The 22,183-nt window shown below is 35.4% G+C and overlaps 2 protein-coding genes across 3 annotated transcripts in view; one reads left to right on the top strand and one right to left on the bottom strand.

Annotated features, from left to right (window-relative positions):
- Window positions 1-6,133: 6,133 nt before the first annotated feature.
- On the bottom strand, window positions 6,134-8,280 carry Rcd-1 (Required for cell differentiation 1). Its single transcript, XM_028184330.2, has one exon. It carries the CDS (start codon window positions 7,925-7,927, stop codon window positions 7,004-7,006), a length of 924 nt encoding a protein of 307 aa, XP_028040131.1. The 5' UTR covers window positions 7,928-8,280; the 3' UTR covers window positions 6,134-7,003.
- Window positions 8,281-10,679: 2,399 nt separating this feature from the next.
- The window catches only part of LOC114250431 (HEAT repeat-containing protein 5B), a 46,190-nt gene continuing 34,686 nt past the window's right edge, over window positions 10,680-22,183 (top strand). For both annotated transcript variants that reach the window (XM_089728526.1, XM_028184296.2), the window contains exons 1-13: window positions 10,680-10,906; window positions 11,446-11,576; window positions 11,876-12,087; window positions 12,866-13,013; window positions 13,270-13,487; window positions 14,512-14,606; window positions 14,928-15,091; window positions 15,336-15,469; window positions 15,883-16,033; window positions 17,571-17,702; window positions 18,268-18,418; window positions 20,005-20,193; window positions 21,444-21,562. In XM_089728526.1, coding sequence (XP_089584652.1) covers window positions 11,451-11,576; window positions 11,876-12,087; window positions 12,866-13,013; window positions 13,270-13,487; window positions 14,512-14,606; window positions 14,928-15,091; window positions 15,336-15,469; window positions 15,883-16,033; window positions 17,571-17,702; window positions 18,268-18,418; window positions 20,005-20,193; window positions 21,444-21,562 — 1,839 coding nt within the window. In that variant the 5' untranslated portion in view covers window positions 10,680-10,906; window positions 11,446-11,450. The remainder of the gene's footprint in view (window positions 10,907-11,445; window positions 11,577-11,875; window positions 12,088-12,865; window positions 13,014-13,269; window positions 13,488-14,511; window positions 14,607-14,927; window positions 15,092-15,335; window positions 15,470-15,882; window positions 16,034-17,570; window positions 17,703-18,267; window positions 18,419-20,004; window positions 20,194-21,443; window positions 21,563-22,183) is intronic.

The following is a 22,183-nucleotide window of genomic DNA, read 5'->3' as shown; positions in this document are numbered from 1 at the left end:
CCTACAGTTTCTGTCAGTGTCAAGAAGAAGTGTCATATTCATTTTTTTTATGGGATTTTATGATCTGGTAAATAAGACTTTTAAGTCATGTCTTATTTTAGTTTTTATTCTTATTTTTATGAAAAATGATAATATGGAGTGAAATGAAATGAAATGAAGCTGATTAATTTGAGACATTAATCAACCAGGATGAAAATAAATGAAAAGAGATGATATTGGATGAAAAATAATATCACCGTTATTACACATTTAAACCTGAAGAAACACTAAATAGACAAAATAAAACAAATCACATAACTTCACTCCTCGCGTTCCCGTCAAAAAGTCTCATTATACACTTAATTTAAAGCGTACGTAGCACATGTAGTGTGTGAAAGGAACAATGCTCTATATAGCCGAAATTGTTAATAAGGTAAAGTTCGATGAGCAAACTTATTTAAGATTGTATGTGCGAACTGACATATGTCAAAATATAATGTTAATTTAAAAAATTATAAAATACTATTGAACTACTAAATTGTTTCTAATTATGCACGTCCTAACAGAAATTAGCCGAATGTCTCTTTCTAGAGGTCGATGTGCATTATTTCTTGCCCAGTACTATATGCATCATTTTCCTTCCAGTTTCCATCAGCCTCAATCAAAAGTGTTCTAATAAATTTATTAAATACTTAATTGCTCTCTTTCACAATAAAGGTTTTATTCTTGTAAAAAAAAAAAATTCACTAAGCCAACCTCTTGTTTGTTTAATCTTTAAACGTAAATAGGGTCTACATTTTTTTATTGCTGCAATGACTGTTTGAACTCATACGCCAACCTGATGTGATGTTTTTACCGTACCGAAGCCCACAGATATTAAAAACGTTAATACTACCACCCACCTTGAGATATGAGTTATAATGGGCCATTTAAAATTGAGTTTGTCTCCTCGCTTACGAATCAGCGTTACACATTCGATTTCGCCATGTTGGTAATACCTACCCGTGTAGACTTACAATAAAATAAGCTTATTGTTCTATTATTTTCTATTTTTATTATGTGATCCGCGATCAGAGCTACTGCACCATATATTTGCGAAGAAATTATTTAATAAGTAGCCGCCCATTATCCGCGTAGACTTTAGGTTGTCCAGTAAGTATAGTCCATGCCGGAATTAGCTTACTAGTACCAATGTCGCTCCTGGTTGTTTACCCAGTCATGAACTATGGTAGGCTGTAATGGCACAATGAGTCAGTGAGGGTATGTGGCATAGGATTTGGAAGCTCTACTGAGTCGGCTGCAACAGCAGGTCCGTTGAGGCTACGATGCTGGCTTAACCGCGCAATGGCTGCTGTAGGTGGCTGTAATGTTTGGGTTATTTTATAAATGACAAACGTTACGATCGGGCTTACATTTTTATTTTGTTAATCACAATTATTCACAGTTTTTACTTGCGTGTAACATGTACGTCGTAGACAATATGGCGGGGCAGTCATAGAGTGTGTTTCGTAGAGTGATCAGCAAAGATTAATGTTATGAGAATCGACATTAGGTCGCATATAAGTTACAGTGGCTAGTCTTGGAATACAAAAGTATTGGTAGTTGCGGTAGCCGACATTCATGACGGGCTTATGGTGAAATTTTGAAGGGTCGTAGTTGTTCCGTCGCCGGTCACCAGTTTGGAAGAGCGTCAATGAAAAAAATCTTCCACCGAGAAGTGTTTTTTCTCAGCAAACCGATGATCGTAACCGCGATTCTGTTTTTTTTTTGTTTCAATATTTTCTATGCTATGAAAGTTGCCGCTATAAATAAAATGAATAAATAAAGCGTACAAAGCAACAGCAACAATAAGATTTGGTTTTATTGGGTTTTTAACTATACATAAGTTTTCTAATTGCTACAAGTAAGTAAATATTGAGAGCTCACGAGGACCTACCTGGTATTATGCGGTTATCGAAGTCAAGAGACATCAGGACTGTATTTATAAAACTTTTTTTAATTATTATGTAGTTAACTATTTATCTGTGGACAATTAAAACTAGCTTTCTAATTGAAGATAGAATTTTTGAATATTAAAATTGATAAGAGGATATACTCGAAGTACTCGTAGTATATCCTCTTAAAAGTTGATTGAATGTCATAATTTCTGTCAAATAAACAGGTAACAACGAAAATTGATTCTGTTCAATGATTGGATTTATTTAAATCTTACAAAACCACTTTAAGAAGCAGTACAACAGGGCGTTACGTGTTAAATAAAACCTAAATTAATCATTTAGAATTATTGTAATTAAAGACATTAACTAACAATTTACTTCAATTTTCTTTTATTTATTTATTTTGTAAAACTGATCATTGAATAGAATCAATAGTTATTTTGGAACATTCGTGTCTCTTCTTCGGTTATTAAATGTCCCGGCGTGCACAAAAGCTTTGCAATGACATAGTGCAGGCAGCCGATCGTCCAAACACAACACCACCTCGAGTGAAACTCAGTAAAATTACCTTCCAAAGTACAAACAAAGTTAATGGAAAAACTTATCGCTCGGTAACTTTAGAAAAAAGAAAAGTCATTGGCAAGCCTGCACCACACGCTGAAAACGTCAAAAGAAAACCTGAGAAAAAATTTAATCACAAAATCTTTGCAGACATTGCAGTTAATACCCTTGTAACTGGTCCTTTGAGGTGCGATAACGAGTGTGTGACGCTGATTCGCAAGCGAGGAGATAGTCTCAATTGTAGATGCCCCAGTAAACAAGTCAACAATAAAAAAGTTGCAAAACAAACTCAAACACAAGTTAAAAGTCACGTGCTACTGGACAAAGCTTGCGCAAAAAGTATAGAGACTGCTAATTGTGGAATTCAAATACAAAAGTCCAGTGAATTAATCAATTCAAACAAAAAGAAGATAAGAGTTCAATGTGCACAACAATGTGTCCCACAAAACAATCATAACCGGGAACCGATAAAGTGCTTATGGGAATCGACAGTCCATAATAAACCATTCAGAAATTACTACAGTTACAGTTTGACAAAAAGATGGGCTTTATGTCGCCATCCAATACGAGGACCAGATTTTTAAAAATGCCAAATTTTTTTTAACGTCGGTTTGTAATGTAGGTATATTGCGGTCAAACCAAATTCGTGTCAGTAGAGTTTTAGATGTAGGTAGCATCTTAAAAGTACACGTATGCCTATAAAATTTGAAATTATCTGAAAAGTAATTAATATAAACTAAACGACTTAGGCCTTTTTATTTATTTAAAGTAAACAGTCGCCGTTGCCCAGAACACATCACTTCAGATCCTCCCGATCCTCTCTGTCGGTGCTTTTAGGCATTTTAAGCACCGGTTACCGCTTGTCGAACCCTCAAAGCGTTCGAAGGGTTCCTCGGGAAAATGAAATCATAAACACAGCTCACTAAGGTTCCTGTCGGATCTTCTCACTGATTCCCGATTCCGACCGGGTGGTAGATTCAGCGAAGCACTGCTCTTGGTAGAGATAGAGTTAGCAAAGTCGCCAGGCTGTTTTTTTTTCCTACCTATTCTAGTAACCTCGAGGGGCTATTTTAGATTCACCGAGCTAATAGGTGAGCTCACGGGGCTCAAGCTGGGAGTGCTGCTAACAATGGCCCTAGCAAGAGCAGTGCTTCGCGGAATCTGCCACCGGATCGGAAACGCGACCCACTGAGAACATCCGGTGAGAAACTCAGTAGGGCTATGTCTATGGGTTAATTTACTCGTCGAGCCCTTCGTCTCAAGCGACGGGTCGGCGGGCATGGTAACCGGTGCTTGAGGTTCCTAAAAGCATCGTTAATGGATTGGGAGTATTCGTAATGACGTGTTTAGGGCCGCCAGGCTGAACTACGTGAGGTCGCCTAAACGTCCGGTGAAACTACGATAACCACTTGAAGTTACCAGATGGTAATATGTAAGCAAAATCTATATCTATCTTATCAATATAAAAATAAATTGTTGTTCGTTAGTCTCGCTAAAGCTCGAGAACGGCTGGACCAATTTGGCTAATTTTGGTCTTGAATTATTTGTGGAAGTCCAGAGAACGTTCAAAAGGTAGTTAAATATGAAAATTCTCGGAATTAAATAAAAGTAACAATTTTATTTTTCCTTTGACGTGTCCCGCGTCGGACGGATTCCTTTTGTTTGTTTTAAGTTTATTGTATACAAAAGTTTAGGTCTTTTTTTTTTTATCGATTGAGGCACTACGAAAAATGCCGGGTCAGCTAGTTAAATATATATAATCCACTCCGGCTCAACACTTCAATCCGCTCATACATGCTGGTGAAGTTGGAAAAGCCTCTGGATCACCAAAAAACCTTTGTGTTATTAATGGATTAGGTGTTCCATCATACTATTACATACTTGCTATTACGCCTGATTTTTTAATGTGATTACTAGCGAAATCCTAGTCACGCTGCACTAATTCTATTAAAACAATTTTACTGAAACTTGTTTCCGTTGTAACTCCATAATAACAATATAGACAATCACCGAGATAAAGAGAGAGAGAGAGAGAGAGAGAGAGAGAGAGAGAGAGAGAGAGAGAGATAGATAAAAAGAGAGAGTATAGTCGATATCAGACGTCGCGGCATAAAGGATAAGACGTCCGTTGCATTTGTATCTACCAATTTTTCTAATGAAATATATACTTGACACATGTTCACGATTGACGAGGAATAACATCGTATAATAAAAAAATCAAGCCCGCAAAATTATAATTTACGTAATTAATGGTGGTAGGAACTCTTGTGAGTCCGCACGGGTAGGTATCACCACCCCCCCTATTTCTGCCGAGAAACTGTAACGCTTTTCGATTTGAAGGGTGAGACAGCCGTTGTAACCACACTGAGACCTTGGAATTCTGAAATGAAATCTCAAGGCTCCAGTAACCACTTAACACCAGGTGGGCTGTGAGCTCCTCCACCCATCTAAGCAATAAAAAGAAATAAAAAATGCGACACGATATTTATCTTTGTCATTAAAAGTGCTTTTTATTTGATGCTATAATCATCAAGAGTTCGATGTTTTTAATTGAACTTCAATTAAGTTTAATTGATTATCTGATATTTTTACCAAACTTTAAACTTTAAATGGCTCTCGTGTAAAGTTACACAAATGTCCCTTAAACCAAGCCAGCTAACTCCTCGAAATACATATGTATTTCCATGCGACCATCCAAAGAGATGATTAGTCATATTCGCACATACGGTGTAATAACGTCACTTATGCAAATTATGTAATTTTTCGGGAGAAACGTTGGAAAATTCAACATCTTATAATAATATAGTTCTGCTAGGCTATAGAAATAAAAACGATAATATTTAAACTACAACTTTAAGATTCGTCTCGCTCGTATAACACACCAAAACACAGTTAATGATGATATTCAGTTGACAGGCAAGTATAATTGTACAATAGGTGGGAAGTCAAATTTACACGCTCGCTTTTTAACTCATTTAGATTATCTTTTTATCATTGTAAATGAGCAATCAAGCTTTAGTATTTATATTAAGCCAATGACATCTATCAGTCTAATACCTTCACTAAACATCTAACATCACTAATTTTAATTTTTTTTTTATTCAATATTTATTAAAAAAAATTTAAATATGTCATAAGTTCATGATCTACCCTCTATTCCAAATTAAAAACGCAAATACATACTTTCTTGCACTAGATCCCTAACATTACCTGTTGTTGAGTGGTTACCAAAGCCTAGAGTTGGTACAATGAAAATCAACCCATGAAAATCAATCATAAGTTTCAATGTATAGCATAAAGACCGTTACTTTCTTCAAACTGTAACACATGTTACACAAGACTGCTCCGTGGCAAAAATAGGCAAGGTAGGGCACAGCCATGAGTTTATAATACCTAATGCCTACCACTGGTAGTTGCATAAAATATAATCACTGGTGGTTTTTTTATGATGTTATTATTCTTAAAGTGTTAATTACTAATTTAATCTCTAAATGCACCCATGCTACTGCAAGCAATATACCTGGTTAACATTCAACAAATACATTATACATACAAATTCATAAGATTTATGAATACTTAAAATAGGGGTGATTTTTTTACCTGTTTAGTTTAGTGACGACCCAGAGATCTCAAATAATAAAAAAACAACTGTAACATTTGCTACCAAAAAAATATTTTATTCAGTCCGACTATAGCATAAAAAAGAGCTATGCAGATGGATTAGACTAAAAGTAAAAACATAAATCTTGACATTATATTTAAAACTTCATTGATATAGATGAGGATAAAATTTAATCTAGTCTGTTCAGATATGTTGAACATAATATCGCAGAAGGCTGTCTTGTCAGTCACATTTGACTTTTTTTGGTAGTTATTTGAAGCATTTGCAAGACGGGATTGTAAATTAAGACACTAATTTCTGTTAATGCCACTAGAGGTACACACACACATATGCGTGTGTACCTCTAGTAGAAATACTAGAGTAGTTAGCATGCTCATCCCTACTACACAGAGTAAATAGTTTGTCAAACGTGTGTAATTTAACAACCATACTTAATAATATTTTTCAATTACCCACGGCACATAAGCCCACTAGAAGAAATACTAAGTAGTTCCACAATGGTCACATTATAAAATTATTTTTGTCATACATACTCTTTAAACTACCACATTGTTGTGTCACCAGCATGCAACTAATTGTCACTGTTTTTAGACACAAAGAACAGTATTGTATTTTAATTGAAACACTGTCATCACAATGTCCTATCTTAGAAGATTTTATCAACTAATACACTATTGTTCTCAAAAATTTAGAACATTTCACATTTCTTCATTAAAAAACATTAAGATGATAGAAACAGTTTGTAGCCAGATTTTATAAATCTCATTCCAAATGACATTATGTATTTAGCAATCATATTACATTTTATTAATGGATGACAAGACTAATTTTAATTTGGACACATCTTAAATTTGTTTGACTACTTAAATATTAGGTTCAGTGGACTCATGGCGTCAAAGTAGGCTCACATGTTCTGCTGAGCTGGACTGGCCGGAGGAGGCTGTGCTTCCAAGTTCTTAATGAGTTGAGCCAACCAATGCTTTGTAGAATTGTCTTCTTGAAGGCATGCTGTAAAAGTTGCATCACGGAGTTGGTCTGGCAAGCATTGTCTTAAGGCTTCTCTTGCTCTTGGGTTGTCAGATAAACGAAGGTAACATCTTACTACATGCTTTAACAACCGAGCTGATGGATCTTTAGCTAGTGAAAGTACCATTTTCCCCAAAATCATGGCAACATGAGAAAATCTGTCATAGGTTTGGCAAATATAACAAAGTCCACTGTCGTCAAGCAAAATTTTCTGTAGGATAAACGTAGCTACAGTTTTAGAGAGTTCAGATCCATTTTCCATAATGCGCAGACACAGTGGTATAATTTCGGTAGTCAATAGAAATGTTATAACTTCTTGCTCATCCGTTTTCACTAATGCACCTATTACTCCAAGACTGGTAAGACGTAGGTATTCAAAAGGTCTAGTTTTAGAAACAGTGTGGAGGAATGGGTAAAGGAACAAGGGAACATGGGCTTGAAGAAACGCAGATCTTGTTTCTGGATGAGATGCAACACATTGCATCAAAGCCAAAGCATTACAGACACGGTTGCTCTGATGAGCAGTCAAAGTCGGAGGAATCATTGCCACGTATATGTTGGTTATTTCCTGTAGGAGAGCAGCGATTGTACCGAAGCTATGCCACAGCATTGGCGCCAAGTCAGGAACCACTTCTCGTTTTTTACTCAGTTCTAATAGCGCATTTTCACGAGTGTCGGGATTGCATAGCTCTAGAATCCAGGAATATATCTTTTCCCTGTCCACGGCAGCCTGCATATTTGCCGGACTCTGCTGTGCGCTCATATTAATCATATTTTGTACGATTGGCGTTAAACGACTCATGAAACTGGTTTTATTTTCTTGTATGTAGATATTTTACTTTAAGAGTTTTATGTATCACTTGACGCAAGTAGTTATCTGATTTATTTAATCCATTCAATTGATAAATTTGTTACCGTTGGAGAATAATGTAATTATTTAGAATTGAAATGGATGAACTGAATCAGTAGACAGTAGATTATTAAAAGTCAAAACATTGACGAGCAGAGTTACCAAGTGTTAAAAAAAACCCCGTACTGTAAAGTAGGCATAGAAGTTAAGGCTTTTAATTTAATTTACGACGAATTTATGACGACCAGTTACATTTTACAAATAATTATTTTTGAGATTATTGTCACCCCGGCTGCTTTTATTTGCGTCTGATGAAATAGGTACCTCATTGTACGAGTGGCTGTGTTGCGACATAAACAAGAATAAGTTTTACTTTAGTCGATTTGTTAGCTATATGCGGTAAATATTTCCAATTAAATTTATTTCAAACTTTAGCAGGCTATTACTTTAAATATTTTTTATTATTTTAAATTTATAAAATTAATTATATTTAGGTATTTCATCTCATATTAATTATACAATATTTCAAAAAAAAGAGATTAAAATTACCATTTTTATTCCTAGTTATCTAAACATAATTCAAGTGTAGTCCCTAAAAAAATTACTCTGCAAAAAACTTCATAGTAATCTTCCTAAATTCTACATTCCTCAATTTTTCCTAAATTTACGAAACTAACTCCAAAGCTGATATCACTAGATGCAAGCTACAATGCGCCGACTGACGAGACATTTCACACACATTTACACAGATCACATAATATTTTTATTATTATAATTATATTAGTCACGTTAATTTGGAAATAGTGATCAAAGAAAGAAGAAGAAAGCGGACAATTAGTATGCTAGGAAGTAAAAAAGGGATCTCAATTTTTTTATATCTCAGGATAGTGATTACGAACGTGTGTAGACGTGGCTACAAATATAACATCCGGCTTAATCGTATCGAGTGATTTATACCGATTCAATCTCACAGGCAAAATTACCATTTTGAAATGAAAAAAGTCCAACAGGATTTTTTTTAAAACATCAATAACGACCGAATTGAATGGCTTCTCAGCTGTTTAGGATAGATATAAGAAAGCGAAAAAGTGTAAGAAAATGAAACAAAGTTTCAATGGTACTTTATTCCTTTTCATCTCAATTTTTCTCTTCTCATTGATCCCCATAGATTATAATTTCAAGTAAATAAATTTCGTGGTATTATCTCAATTTCATTGGGAATGGAACAACTATTTGTGTGCTAAATGATTTCTACGCTGGCAGCAATGGAATAACTCATTGTCTATGATACTGTTGACTTAGCTTCAGCCTTATTGAAATTTTTATTTCAGGAAGAAATTATTAAGGTCTTGGCTCCGGCTTTATTGAAATTTTTATTTCAGGATATAATATAAATCATATAAGACCTAGTTTCGGCTTTTTTGAAAATTTATTTCAAAAATTATATAGAACAGATAAGGCTCTATGGGCCTAGATCCCCTTGCCTTTCTTAATAAGGAAAAATTGTACCAAAAAAAATATCTATGATACATACTGAAAAAGTAAATCAAAATGAATCAAAAGGGCTCACTGAATTTGGCCCCCTTTTTATTTTAGGATTTTTTTATTTTTAATTATTTGCTCGCCGTTTCTTCGTTAATGTCCGATTGTAAAAATTGTTTGTTCGTCTTTTATTTATTTATAATTAATTATACAAATGATCAACCTTAAGTTGCCCCCTCTTACTAGATGTCTTTATTTTTATCGCTCAGATTAATTAATTTTTAGATCAATTATCGTTTGTTCGACGACTACTGGTGATTGTTCGATCATAATACCGGCCACTGACATGCGCGCAAATATTCGTACATTGTACGAATGTTTGCGCGCATGTGAAGGGCCGTCAAACATTCTTTCGCAAACCTAGCGGCTGTGCAAATGGGTTCGCATACTCAATTTGCGAACCCGTTTGCGCTTCCTCCTACACTTGTTTACGAATGTCTAACGAATTTCTCCCACACATTCACTTGCCCAGTTGCGCCGACGATTGCGAAGGTAACGGACGTATCGCCATTTTCATAATTCGTGACGTCTACTGTGTAGCGTATCTCCATCAAAAAAAATCCCATAAAAACAGCATGGCTGTTAATGATGTCTGGGAAAGAATTAAAAACTCTTTTTCTCTTCAATGTTCTATTGACGAATTAAAAAGGAGGAGAAATTCGTTAGACATTCGTAAACAAGTGTAGGAGGAAGCGCAAACGGGTTCGCAAATTGAGTATGCGAACCCATTTGCACAGCCGCTAGGTTTGCGAATGAATGTTTGACGGCCCTTCACATGCGCGCAAACATTCGTACAATGTACGAATATTTGCGCGCATGTCAGTGGCCGGTATTATGATCGAACAATCACCAGTAGTCGTCGAACAAACGATAATTGATCAAAATTAATTAATGTGAGCGATAAAAATAAAGACATCTAGTAAGAGGGGGCAACTTAAGGTTGATCATTTGTATAATTAATTATAAATAAATAAAAGACGAACAAACAATTTTTACAATCGAACATTAACGAACAAACAACGAACAACTAAAAAATAAAAAAAGGTCCCAAATTCAGTGAGCCGATCAAAAGAGTGAAAAAAACAATTTAGTTCACAGATTAGTATAATTGTTAATTTGTTACTGATTTAGTTAGTTTACTTACTAGTCTGTGTAGGTGGGGTGTGTTGTCTTGGAATACGGATTATTTTGTATTAGATTAATTTGAACTAGAGTTACCCTCATTTCAGTTTCGTGGTTTTACTGTGTTTTCCTTCAAAACCTTTCAGTGTTTTGTGCTTATAGAATCGGCAGTCACAGTAGTTAATAACTGTGACTATTTACTGTGGCTTATTATGTAAAAGTTATACAAAATCATACTCAATTTACCTTGTTAAAATCTGTCTATTGGTGAGTTTCAAATGTTTGTATCTTGCAATAAACAAATGTCTTCGACTGATTTTTAACAAGGATATGATAAAAAATAATGGAGTATAAATATATTTCTATTAAGATTCCTAAATCGTAAAAACAGAAATATAATAGTGTACTCGTCAAGTATATTTTACAAATAAACAAACTCATATTTCTGTGAACACGTATCCGCAACTATGCTTACTGTCAAGAAATTACATCTAAAATTAATTTAGGTCATAATGAAAGAGTTAATTATATATTGTTCCATTTTAGTTACCTAAATAGTAATCATTTCTATGTAATTACGAAATTAAAATAAAGAGGCATTGGGAATTGTAAAAATGGTTTCTTATTTTAAAACCAATGTTTTTAAAGCTAATGTATTTAACATATTCGGTAACCTCTTAAAGCTATTCAACTCATGGTTTTACTAGTATTTATTATACAAATTCAGAGTTCTACATATCATTCTGCTCCGATTGAATTGTGTACAATAAACTCAAAACATGTGCAATAAAAAATAAAATTTTCAGAAAAAATGGAAGTGTCCCATTCCTTGACTCTAAACGAAACAGCATTGCAGCAGTTGCCAGATGATAAAAAGCCACATTTCATATTTGAATGGCTACGGTTCCTTGACAAGGTGTTGGTTGCAGCACACAAGGTACAAAATTAAAAACATGGTTTTTTGTAAATTTACACAATTATTGTATATTTTTATATTTATAACTTTATTATACTGTGCGTGGGTCAACAAATTAATTTAATATTATTAAAAGAGAAAAAATACAATTAACATTATACCAAATCTATTAAACAATCTAAAATTTTTCCATAATTATTTTAATGTAATTAATATACTATAAACACCTATGCAATAAATAAATTAACCTCAAAATGAAATTTTGAAGAATACTAACAAGTAAAATAGCATGTTAAGTTTAATTGTTATTTTTGTTTCAGAATGATATTAAAGCTTGCCAACAAAAACTTGTTGCCCAATTAGTTAATCTTCTACGTGAATCCCTTGGTGCACCTGCTAGAAAACTGCTTGCCCGGAATTTAGCCATACTCTTCTCTGTCGGGGATACCTTCCTTTTATTTGATACAGTAAATAAGTGCAATGACATCATCAAAGTGAAGGATGACTCGCCTTCATACATGCCGACTAGATTGTACGTATAGTTGTTTAAGTGCTACATGTATGCAGTTTGATGCTGCCTATATGTTTATATTTTTCTAAGGAAATATAGCTGACTACATACACAAGTGACTTTAACTTTTTACTGGTGGTAGGACCTCTTGTGAGTTCACATGGGTAGGTAACACTGCCTTGCCTATATCTGCCGCTAAGCAGTAATGCGTTTCGGTTTGAAGGGTGGCGAAGCTGTTGTAACTATACTGAGATTTTAGAACTTATGTCCCAAGGTGGATGGCGCATTTACTTTGTAGATGTCTATGGGCTCCAGTAACCACTTAACACCAGGTGGGCTGTAAGCTCGTCCACCCATCTAAGCAATAGAAAAAAACTTGAGAAATATCACTGTGTAGTATAGATTAAATCAGAGTATTATATAATTTTGTAAGCAGCGGCTTGGCTCTGCCCCTGGTACTGCTGAAGTCCATGGGGAATGATAACCATTCAACATTAGGTGGGCTGTAATCTCGTCTGCTTAGGAGGGCATTAAAAATATATATTAATTACTATTTTTCGTAGGAAAAATTGTCAGTGCTACCACTATAGGCTATTACTGGTATAACATGAAGCAGGCATTCAGTTTAGGTTGAAGGGTCTGGTTTCATATCACATTGTTAAATAAATGTGATCAGTTGTTCAGTGCAGTTTGTATGAAAAAAAGTATATCACTCTACTGAAACTGAAAATGAAAATACAAAAAAGATAATACATTTAATAAAAAAAGTAATATTTACTAAAAACAATTCTTTACACAGGGCTGCAATATGCTGCCTTGGTAGTATGTATGAGAAGCTAGGTAGAATGATGGGAAGATCACATGAAGAAACTGTTACTACTCTGGTCAGGTCCTTAAAGAGTGCAGAATCGCAAACCAGGCTTGAAATCATGAATACACTGGAAAAGGTAAAATAATTAAAGGATCAACTTTTTTCTGCTTAGCTCGTCTTTTGTCAATTTTTTTTTATTAGGTGCTTTCTTTGAGCTTTGTCCTTCATCAGAACTACTCTCCATTAAAGAATTTTTCGCATTTCCAATCTTTATAGTTTCATATGTTTGTGGTATTAATAAGCTATTGCAAAAGTGTGAACCTTCGCATTTTTATACATGTGATTTAATTTTATTCATTACCCGTAGCCATCTGAAAAATTTGGATTTCCAGATCTGTGTTGGGATAGGATCTGCTGCTCCAGCGGCAGTGAGAGAAGTATCTCGTGCTGCTCGTACAGCATTGATGTCAGATCGGTCTGCAGCAGTGAGAGCTGCGGCAGCACACACCCTGACTAACTTGTTGCCACTAATGAGACTGACACCAGCAGATCTTGATGCTATAGCTGCTGCTTGTCTCCGTGCCGCCAATCCCAGTGATTATATTTTAAGGTAAAATGCTTTTTAACACCAGGTTTATGGTGACCGTATATTTTTATATGTCACTTTTTATGATGTTTATCCAACTACCTTAACAAAAATAAAGTGAGAGGTTATGAAATATCAAATGAAAAGTAAAATATTGCCACTATGTTTTATTTCATTGGTTTCTTCAAGTGCTAAAGATACATATCGACGCTTGAAAGGCAAACATGACTAAGCGACAATGCGTGAACTTTACAGTAGACTAATTTAAAGTTGAAATACCTGAAAAAAAATCTATTTTAAGGAATCTAGCTGTAGGTTGAAATGATTTTAATAGACCTAGAAATATATTTTTTTGCGCATCGAATATGGTTTTTCCTATCATTTATGTACAAAGCAGTTATTGTCGCTTAGTCACGTTTGCCTTTCAAGCGTCGATATATATTATAAATGTTCATAATGGATAAATATTAAATTTAGAGTTAGTAAATAATGAAGCATGACACATAACATTCAATATACTATTCTATATGCATATAAGCTAGTATTAATACGGTCTCTTAATGTCGCAATTTCACCTTTAAGCTAAGCTTGAAAGGGCATTCGCGACTTCATTTGACCCACATCAAGAATCAATAAACTTAATGAGGCTCAAAACTTACCTGACCTATTTGTATTGTTTCACAGCCTTTATCCCGATTTCACCGTAAAAGCGATTGTTCATTATTTTCGAATCTGTAGCAGATTCTGTTCCATTTGAAATAAATAATTTTGATTGATAAATATTGCCTTATATTTCAATTTTTGTAATTCCATTCAGTTTGTATCTAATTAGGGGTCAAGTTGTTGCTGAAACTGTTAACTGAATATCATCTTAACACCCTAAAGCAGGTACACATTTTTTGTAATTGTTCGTATCTTACTATTTTATTGAAATGTACGGTAAATCAATGACATCCCAAAGTTGAATAACATTAGTGGGATTCATAAGTCTGAGTTGGTGATAACTTGCAAGTGTAAACAATATTAAAAAAATAGTAATTCATTTCAGATGTGCAATTGCGGAACTTTTGGGATCTCTAATAGCAACAACACAAGCTGCTGAAGTGACGAATAACAACAAGTTTAAAGTCGGCTTACAACCAGGTAAATAGTTTTTAACTAGTCTTAGAAAACTATATTTGTTTTTTATTTATTTTTTATTGCTTAAATGGATGGACGAACTTACAGCCCACCTGGTGTTAAGTGGTTACTGGAGCCCATAGACATCTACAACGTAAATGCGCCAACCACCTCGAGATATAAGTTCTAAGGTCTCAATATAGTTACAACGGCTACCCCATCCTTCGAACCGAAACGCATTACTGCATCACCGTGGAAATAGGCGGGGTGGTGGTACCTACCCGTGCGGATTCCCAAGAGGTCCTACCACCAGTATCATAAATCATAGAGATTGTTTTATTGCAGTGCAACAAAATAAGAAGGATCCTCCTAAAAATGTAGTGTCATTAGACGAAGCTCTGAACTTATTGATGGGCGCTTTTCTAAGAGGGGGCACGTCGTTCCTAAAGGGTGAAATCATTAAATCTGGTTCCGGTGTCAACAGGGAAGTTAGAGTATGTGTTACAAATGTAAGTAAACTAGATTCAAGGTTATTCTATTCTATTAGATTTAAAGAAATGGTTTCTAAAACTATAATCTTTTTGGTTGTTTTATCATTTGTCGTCTTCTTCTTGAAATTAAAAGAAATTATTATTAAAATTGATTTAATTAATGTTTAACAAATTTGTAAAATGATTTGAAATATATTTATAAGATATACTGCGTTTTGTTTTCTTTCATTATATATAAACATAAAATCCTTTGTTTTCGAAGGCATATGTCGTGTTCGTGCAGAACATGGGAGGAGTTTGGTTAGAACGTAACATAACTACGTTTTTAGCTCACGTATTGGATTTGGTGGCTAATCCTAAAGCAGCTAGTTCTCATGTCGACGCGGTTTATTCAAGGTCAGTAGTTGTGTTAATCTTTTCTATACTAATATTATAAAGCTGAAGTGTTTGTTTGTTTGAGCGCGCTAATCTCAGGAACTACTGGTCCGATTTGAAAAATTATTCCAGTGTTAGATAAGTCACTTATTGAGGAAGGCTATAGGTTATATAACATCACGGTAAGGCCAATACAAGTGGAGCCCCAATAAAGAATGTTTCAAAATAGGGGTTTAAATAGCTCCTTAAAATTATATAATACAAAAATATTTTTACTTTCTACGTAAATGAAGTGGGGGTAAAATTTAGCGTTATGCCAAAGTAACTATTCCGCGCAGACGGAGTCGCGGGCTAAAGCTAGTATGGTATAAAAACTTGATTTAGAATCGATAATTATATGTTTTGTTCATTATTATTTGTCCTCGACATTACAGAAAGTGCATTAGTTATATTCTGCGCAACACTCTCGGCAAGATGCTAGGGGAGAAAGCACAAGCGTCGGCGTGTCGGGAGATCATACAGATTGTAGTCAAACAAATGAACAGCATCGACTTTAATCCGGAAAACGCGAAGGATTGTAATCAGGTAGAATTTTTTGTATAATCTATATATTAATACGTCAAGCAAAAACTTTGTATCCCTTTTTACTAAATTTGCGCGGACGGAGGAGTATGAAATTTTCCACACTTATAGGGAATATAGAGAAGAAGTGCACAATGCTAATATTTTTTTTAAATAATGCATAAAAGATACATTAAATCAATAAAGAAAACATTACACACACTACATGCCATGTATTTGACGCACACACGCATGCATACTATTTATTGTCAAGCTTTTGTTCTTGACGTCTGTGGTCAAATTGAGAATAGATTAAATATTGTTTGTCTTTATTAAAAAAAAATATAGTGTAGTCTTGGCGAAATTTGTGATTATAGAAGTATAAAATACAATCATAATAGTGTACAAACTTACAATTCCAATTAATTATAGTCGAATTTCGACTACTGCGGGACTTCTAGTATAATATAAAACCCAATCGTCCCAATAAAAATTAAATTAAAAAGCAGTAAGAGAACTTAATTCAGTTAAAGTAATTAATTAAAATTTGAAGACGGCAAAATAATCGAACCAATAACCAATTGTGATATCATAATATATGTATAGTAACCGGTAAACTTCTTGAGCAAATGACCTTGACTGCGCAGAACCGAATTTTAGATCACTTTGGTGGTGAGGGTGAGGCGCGACGGCAGGGGAAATCGTATCGAGCGCGTTATTGGTAGATCAGTCGAACCTTGCGTCCCGCACCGCGCCCTCGTTCCGCTCGCTCCCAAAAGTACGCTTGCGTACAGTGGAAAGTCTATCGTTATTAATCGTCAAGTTATTTGTTATAATTGCTTGTTGACTTTGTTGCCATTGCTATTTGTTGAGTGTTTTGTTGTGTGGAAAAAAACAGAAAATAATCGGAAGCTGGTAATTGAAAAAAGTTACATTCGATTACTACGAGTCGAATATCTTCAAAAAATAATTAATTATAGACAAAAAAGTAGACCGAACCGACCGAGTTGTAAACTACACCGATGATCCCTATGTCGACTCATCACGATGATAGTAACTCGGGTGATAAAAACAGTGATGATGATGGTCAAGATTATGATAACGAAAAAAAAATTACAAATACCAGCTTCGCTTCAACTGAACCAAGACCTGGCAACAGCTCTAGTTTTGACTTAATAGAAGGAATATCTATTTTACCCCCAGATTAAATTATTACAATTATTAACCTATATTTTTTGTTGATGTTCTCATAAATATATAAATAAATACATATGTTGATTTTAATAATTTAATTGCATTATGACGCAGAGTAAATAATGTTTTTGCACGTGAGTGTACCATGCGCAAACTTACCCCCACTACGGCAACAAATGCTCAAGAAGTTTGCCGGCTATTATAGTTAATCGTAATTTTTTATCTACCTAAGTGTTAGTCACAAATGTTTCTTCATACTTAAAAAACTTACTTAAAAATAAATAGTATTTTTTTTTATCAGTTTGGTTAATTAATTACCTTGTTCAATTTTAAAGCAATTTCAATCTTTTTATTCTCATTATTACAGGAAACTTTGTTTAGTCAGCACCTTTTAGTGTGTGCTCTAATGGAAGCGGGAGAATTGGCTTTGCAGCTTGGTACTTCAATTCAGAATCTCATATCAGATACATCATTGAATATGGTTGAAGCTATTTGCAGTGTGAGTATTTTTAGTATTTATTTTAGTATGTACTTACTTTTAAACCCAGTTGAAAAAAATATATCACTTTTATTATTTATTATAGATATTTAAAATAATATTGCATATACTCATAGTTAACGGCAAGCTGAATCGATAGAAAACAGTTTCACTTTCCCAGGTGAATTGGAAGTGCCTCAAAAATCAACGCAAAAAATGTCGATTTTTGATGTTGTTTTCCATTGTGGAACATCGAATCAAATTGAATACACACTTTTATTTTTTATTGCTTAGATGAGTGGACTAGCTCACAGCCCACCTGGTGTTAAGTGGTTACTGGAGCCCATAGACATCTACAACGTAAACGCGCCACCCACCTTGAGATATAAGTTCTAAGGTCTCAAGTATAGTTACAACGGCTACCCCACCCTTCAAACCGAAACGCATTACTGCTTCACGGCAGAAATAGGCAGGGTGGTGGTACCTACCCGTGCGGACTCACAAGAGACCCTACCACTAGTAAACGTTTCCATAGAAGATATTTGGCATGAAATAAGTTCTGATGTTGCGAGTTGTGCGCGTGCAGGTGTTGGAGCACCCGTGCGTGGCGGCGCGGCTGGCGGCGGCGCGCTGCGTGCGCTGCGTGTGCGTGGCGCTGCCGTCGCGCGCCGCGCCGCTGCTCGACGCGTGTCTGGACGCACTGGACGCGCCCACGCCCACGTCGCATCGTGTGCACGGTACTACTACATAGCCATAGAACCTAGCTTCAGATCCATATCTACTACCGAGCCAAGTATTATGTATTCACGATTTTGCGAATGTCTTCATTTTCTATAGTGTTGATTAAACAACATGTATAATGAACGGAATGTATATATTGGTAAGGACTGGGATGCGAAGGGCAGGAAACCCAAAGGAATGGAGTACTTTTTTTCCCTGCCTATGCTGATAGCCTTGAGAGGTTATTTCAGGTTTACCCTAGCGTGTAGGTGAGCTCTCGGGGCTCAAATCTGAAGTGTTGTTAACGCTAGCAAAAGTAGCGCTACGCAGAACCTGCCTCCGGATCGAAAACGCGACCCACTGAGAAGATCTGGCGAGAAACTCAGTAGGCTGTATCTATGGATTAGGAGTGCTTATGAAGAGACCTACACTCAGCATTGGGTGGACACAGGTTGAAGAAAAGTCCTTTCGGTATTATGTGGCTGTTCAAGCAATGGACATAATACGATATAGCTGTAATTAGGTTTAATAAGATGATTTCAGGGTTAACCTTATGCTTAAACGTAAACTAAAAAAATTTGTAAAAACAACAGTAACAATCGCACCGTAGGTGCCGCCAATTGTTCAACGACGGCACTAATAGTTAGTGCAAACGTAATAGCAACTAACGCCATCTAGCAGCGATCAGACTGTTCACAGAACTATTCAAAGAAAGACTACAAGGCGAAATAAACGATACAATTTATTGACCACTTTTGTAATTTTTATTGTTGGAGAACTGTCAGTAAATGTGTCTTTTACCATATTTCATTCGGAAGTTCACTCCTTTTTTTTTTCTACCTAAGCTAGTAGCCTTGAGAGGCTATTAGTCCTGTTCGTAATCAACAAGCCAATTTTGCCCCTTACAAGCCTAACTCCACGTCCGGCTACAACATCTATACCACGTGAGGGGTGGAATATCAGAGCTTAAAGCGAAGACATAATGATGGCCAACGGAGTACTAACGTCACCTTCAGTATGGAGAGACAATAAAAAAATGAAGTCCGCTTCCCGGGGGCGAGCGCCGGGGAAGCAAATTTATATTAAATGTCTTTCTATTATATTATATTTGAGTCGTCTATTATCAAAGGCGGCAATCTGTACATTTGGACAAAAAATTTTTATTGATATGTATACAGATTTATTTGAATATAATCGTCTCCTTCAAAGAATACGGTTCAAAACCTGCATTAAATAAAGGTTAATAGTTAACCTGTTATTTATCTAAGATGTCGTTCCGAAGAGTTTTGTGACTGCCAATGGAATACAAAGTCAATAATTCGTTTTTCTGATTTACCAATCATTGTCCAAAAGTCAGATTGCCGCCTTTGATAATAGACGACTCATTTCATGCTAGGTACTATATATTTCCTTTTCGCTGCCATGATTTCACGCTACGATGACAGATATGATCATGACATCACATTCTTACAGCCTCGTACAAGTTAGACTCCATTAACCACATTATCATTAACCGAGGCGTTTGATATCATATCTGTATTCGGTAAACTTTAATTTAGATGCAGTCGTGGACCGATTTATTATACTAATAGTTTGATTGCAGGTTATTCGGCGGCACTGGCAGCCATACTAGGCGCAGTGCGGCTGTCCCCCCTGGGCGTGCCGCACGGTCGCGGCAAAATCGCCTTTAATGCCGCCGAGCAGTTGCTGCGTTCGGCCGGACAGAGCAGCAGGCTGACGGCTGCCAGGACTAATGCTGGCTGGCTTATTGTCGGCGCCATTTGTACATTAGGTATGACGTCAAGGGGGTAGGGGGTGACACGATCTCATATGGTTGGGTAAATAGTAAAGTGTCCACGAGAATGCTATAAACGAATACACATGGTCTGGACGAGGCTGCTTTAGTTAACTGAAGCCACTTATTTTAACTAGAGCATTCTGGATTTTTTTTAGTGTTCATTTATTCATAAATGTGTGTACATTACGAGCAATAGAACTGCAAGAAAAAAATTGGTAACCCATTGGTAAACCAATTGGTTATCGAAATTTATACTTTTGAACTTACAATTTTAAACTAGTCGCTCAGTGGTCGAAATTGGACCATAATTAATTTAAATTATAATATTGAAAATTATTATGGTTCTATTGTCAGACTATACATACTTTTACAATCACATATTTCACCAAGGTTACACTATAGACAAATAATGTTAAAAACAAACCATATTAATCTATTCCCAATTTTACCACAAACTTTATCAATAAACAAAAGAATGAGTATGCGTGTGTTTGTCAAATACATGGCAGTGTGTAATGTTTTTTATTTATTGATTTAATGTATTTTATATGCATAATTTTAGAAAAATATTAGCATTCTGCATTCCTTCTCGATATTCTCTATAAGTGTGGGAAATTTCATATTTCTCCGTCCGCGCAATTTTCGTAAAAAGGGGTACAAAGCTCTTGCTTCACGTATTAATATATAGATGACATGTTTAAGGAGAGTGGATGTAGGTCTGAAAATTTAAGTTAAATGGATGTTTGGGACAGGTTTTTTGACGTGACAACGTCTTATAATTCGATGGAGCCGGCTGCACGCACGAAAAAACATAACTCATGCGGCGTTACCTCGCTCTGAGGCGATGCATCCGCGTGGACAGCTGCTATACAATAATACAATTCAAAGCACATTCATACTTGTAAAAAAATATGTATATTGTAAAAAAAAAATCGACATAATTATTTATGCGTACAAATAAATGTAACTTGATCAATTCAATAGTGATTTCCATTTACCTCCTTCTCAATATCCATACAAAATACATATGAAACAAATAAAATTAAAATTTTCTTTTGAAAAATGGAACCATTCCATCAGTATTTTCTTATGACGTTGTCACGTTCAACCATCGTTAGTAAACCGACTTACAGACAACCGATATATTTTTTAAACTAGAGTAATTTCTTAGCAAAGAATCATATGAAGTTAAACTTTAACTGTTCCGTAGTGTTGAGCCATTGTTGTTTTGTGTAACACATCAGGGGTCCCGGTGGTGCGAGGTCTCCTACCCCGAATGTTGCTGTTGTGGCGCAACAGCTTCCCGAGGTCCGCTAAGGAATTGGAATCGGAAAAATCAAGAGGAGACGCGTTCACTTGGCAGGTAATATGAGGTCTTATAAGAATAATTTATTTATTTATTAGGCTCACAATACACATTACAAGCTAAAAAGATACATAAAAAACACAAGTAAAAAGAAACAAAATCTGGCTTGCAACATAAGTTATGTGCGCACGACAAAACAAGACATAGTGCTGAATTTGTACAACAACACTCCTTAGAATTATACGAAAAAACAACGCGACAACGAAAACTAATCTAACTTATAATGTAAGGAAATAATTTTATTCACAATATAAAATTAAACAATTAAACAATTACACTACTAACCTATTACTAACGTGGAGGATGCCCTTGATCATTTTTATAAACGTACCTAAGGGAACGTACCCATACTACGTGACCCGTTTAGGGGGAGGAGCGGAGTCTTTAAAATACTACGGTCAGTCACAGGAGCGGGGGGTGGCTCAGGTTTTTGTCACGTAGTCGATTTTAGTGAGAGAAATCTGGTATTTTTTCGACCTATATTCGAATATAGCGCGCAGTGTTTAGCGCTTTGTAAACTCACACTACATAATTCACTAGTAATTTAAGTGTGCATGCAGTCTTATGCAATAAAGACGGGTATTACGGGTAACCAATTTTTTTTTTCAATTTTTGCCT

Source organism: Bombyx mandarina, chromosome 07 (assembly GCF_030267445.1).
Source record: "Bombyx mandarina strain Sakado chromosome 07, ASM3026744v2".
Taxonomy (NCBI): domain Eukaryota; kingdom Metazoa; phylum Arthropoda; class Insecta; order Lepidoptera; family Bombycidae; genus Bombyx; species Bombyx mandarina.
This window is presented reverse-complemented; position numbering and strand designations above follow the sequence as displayed.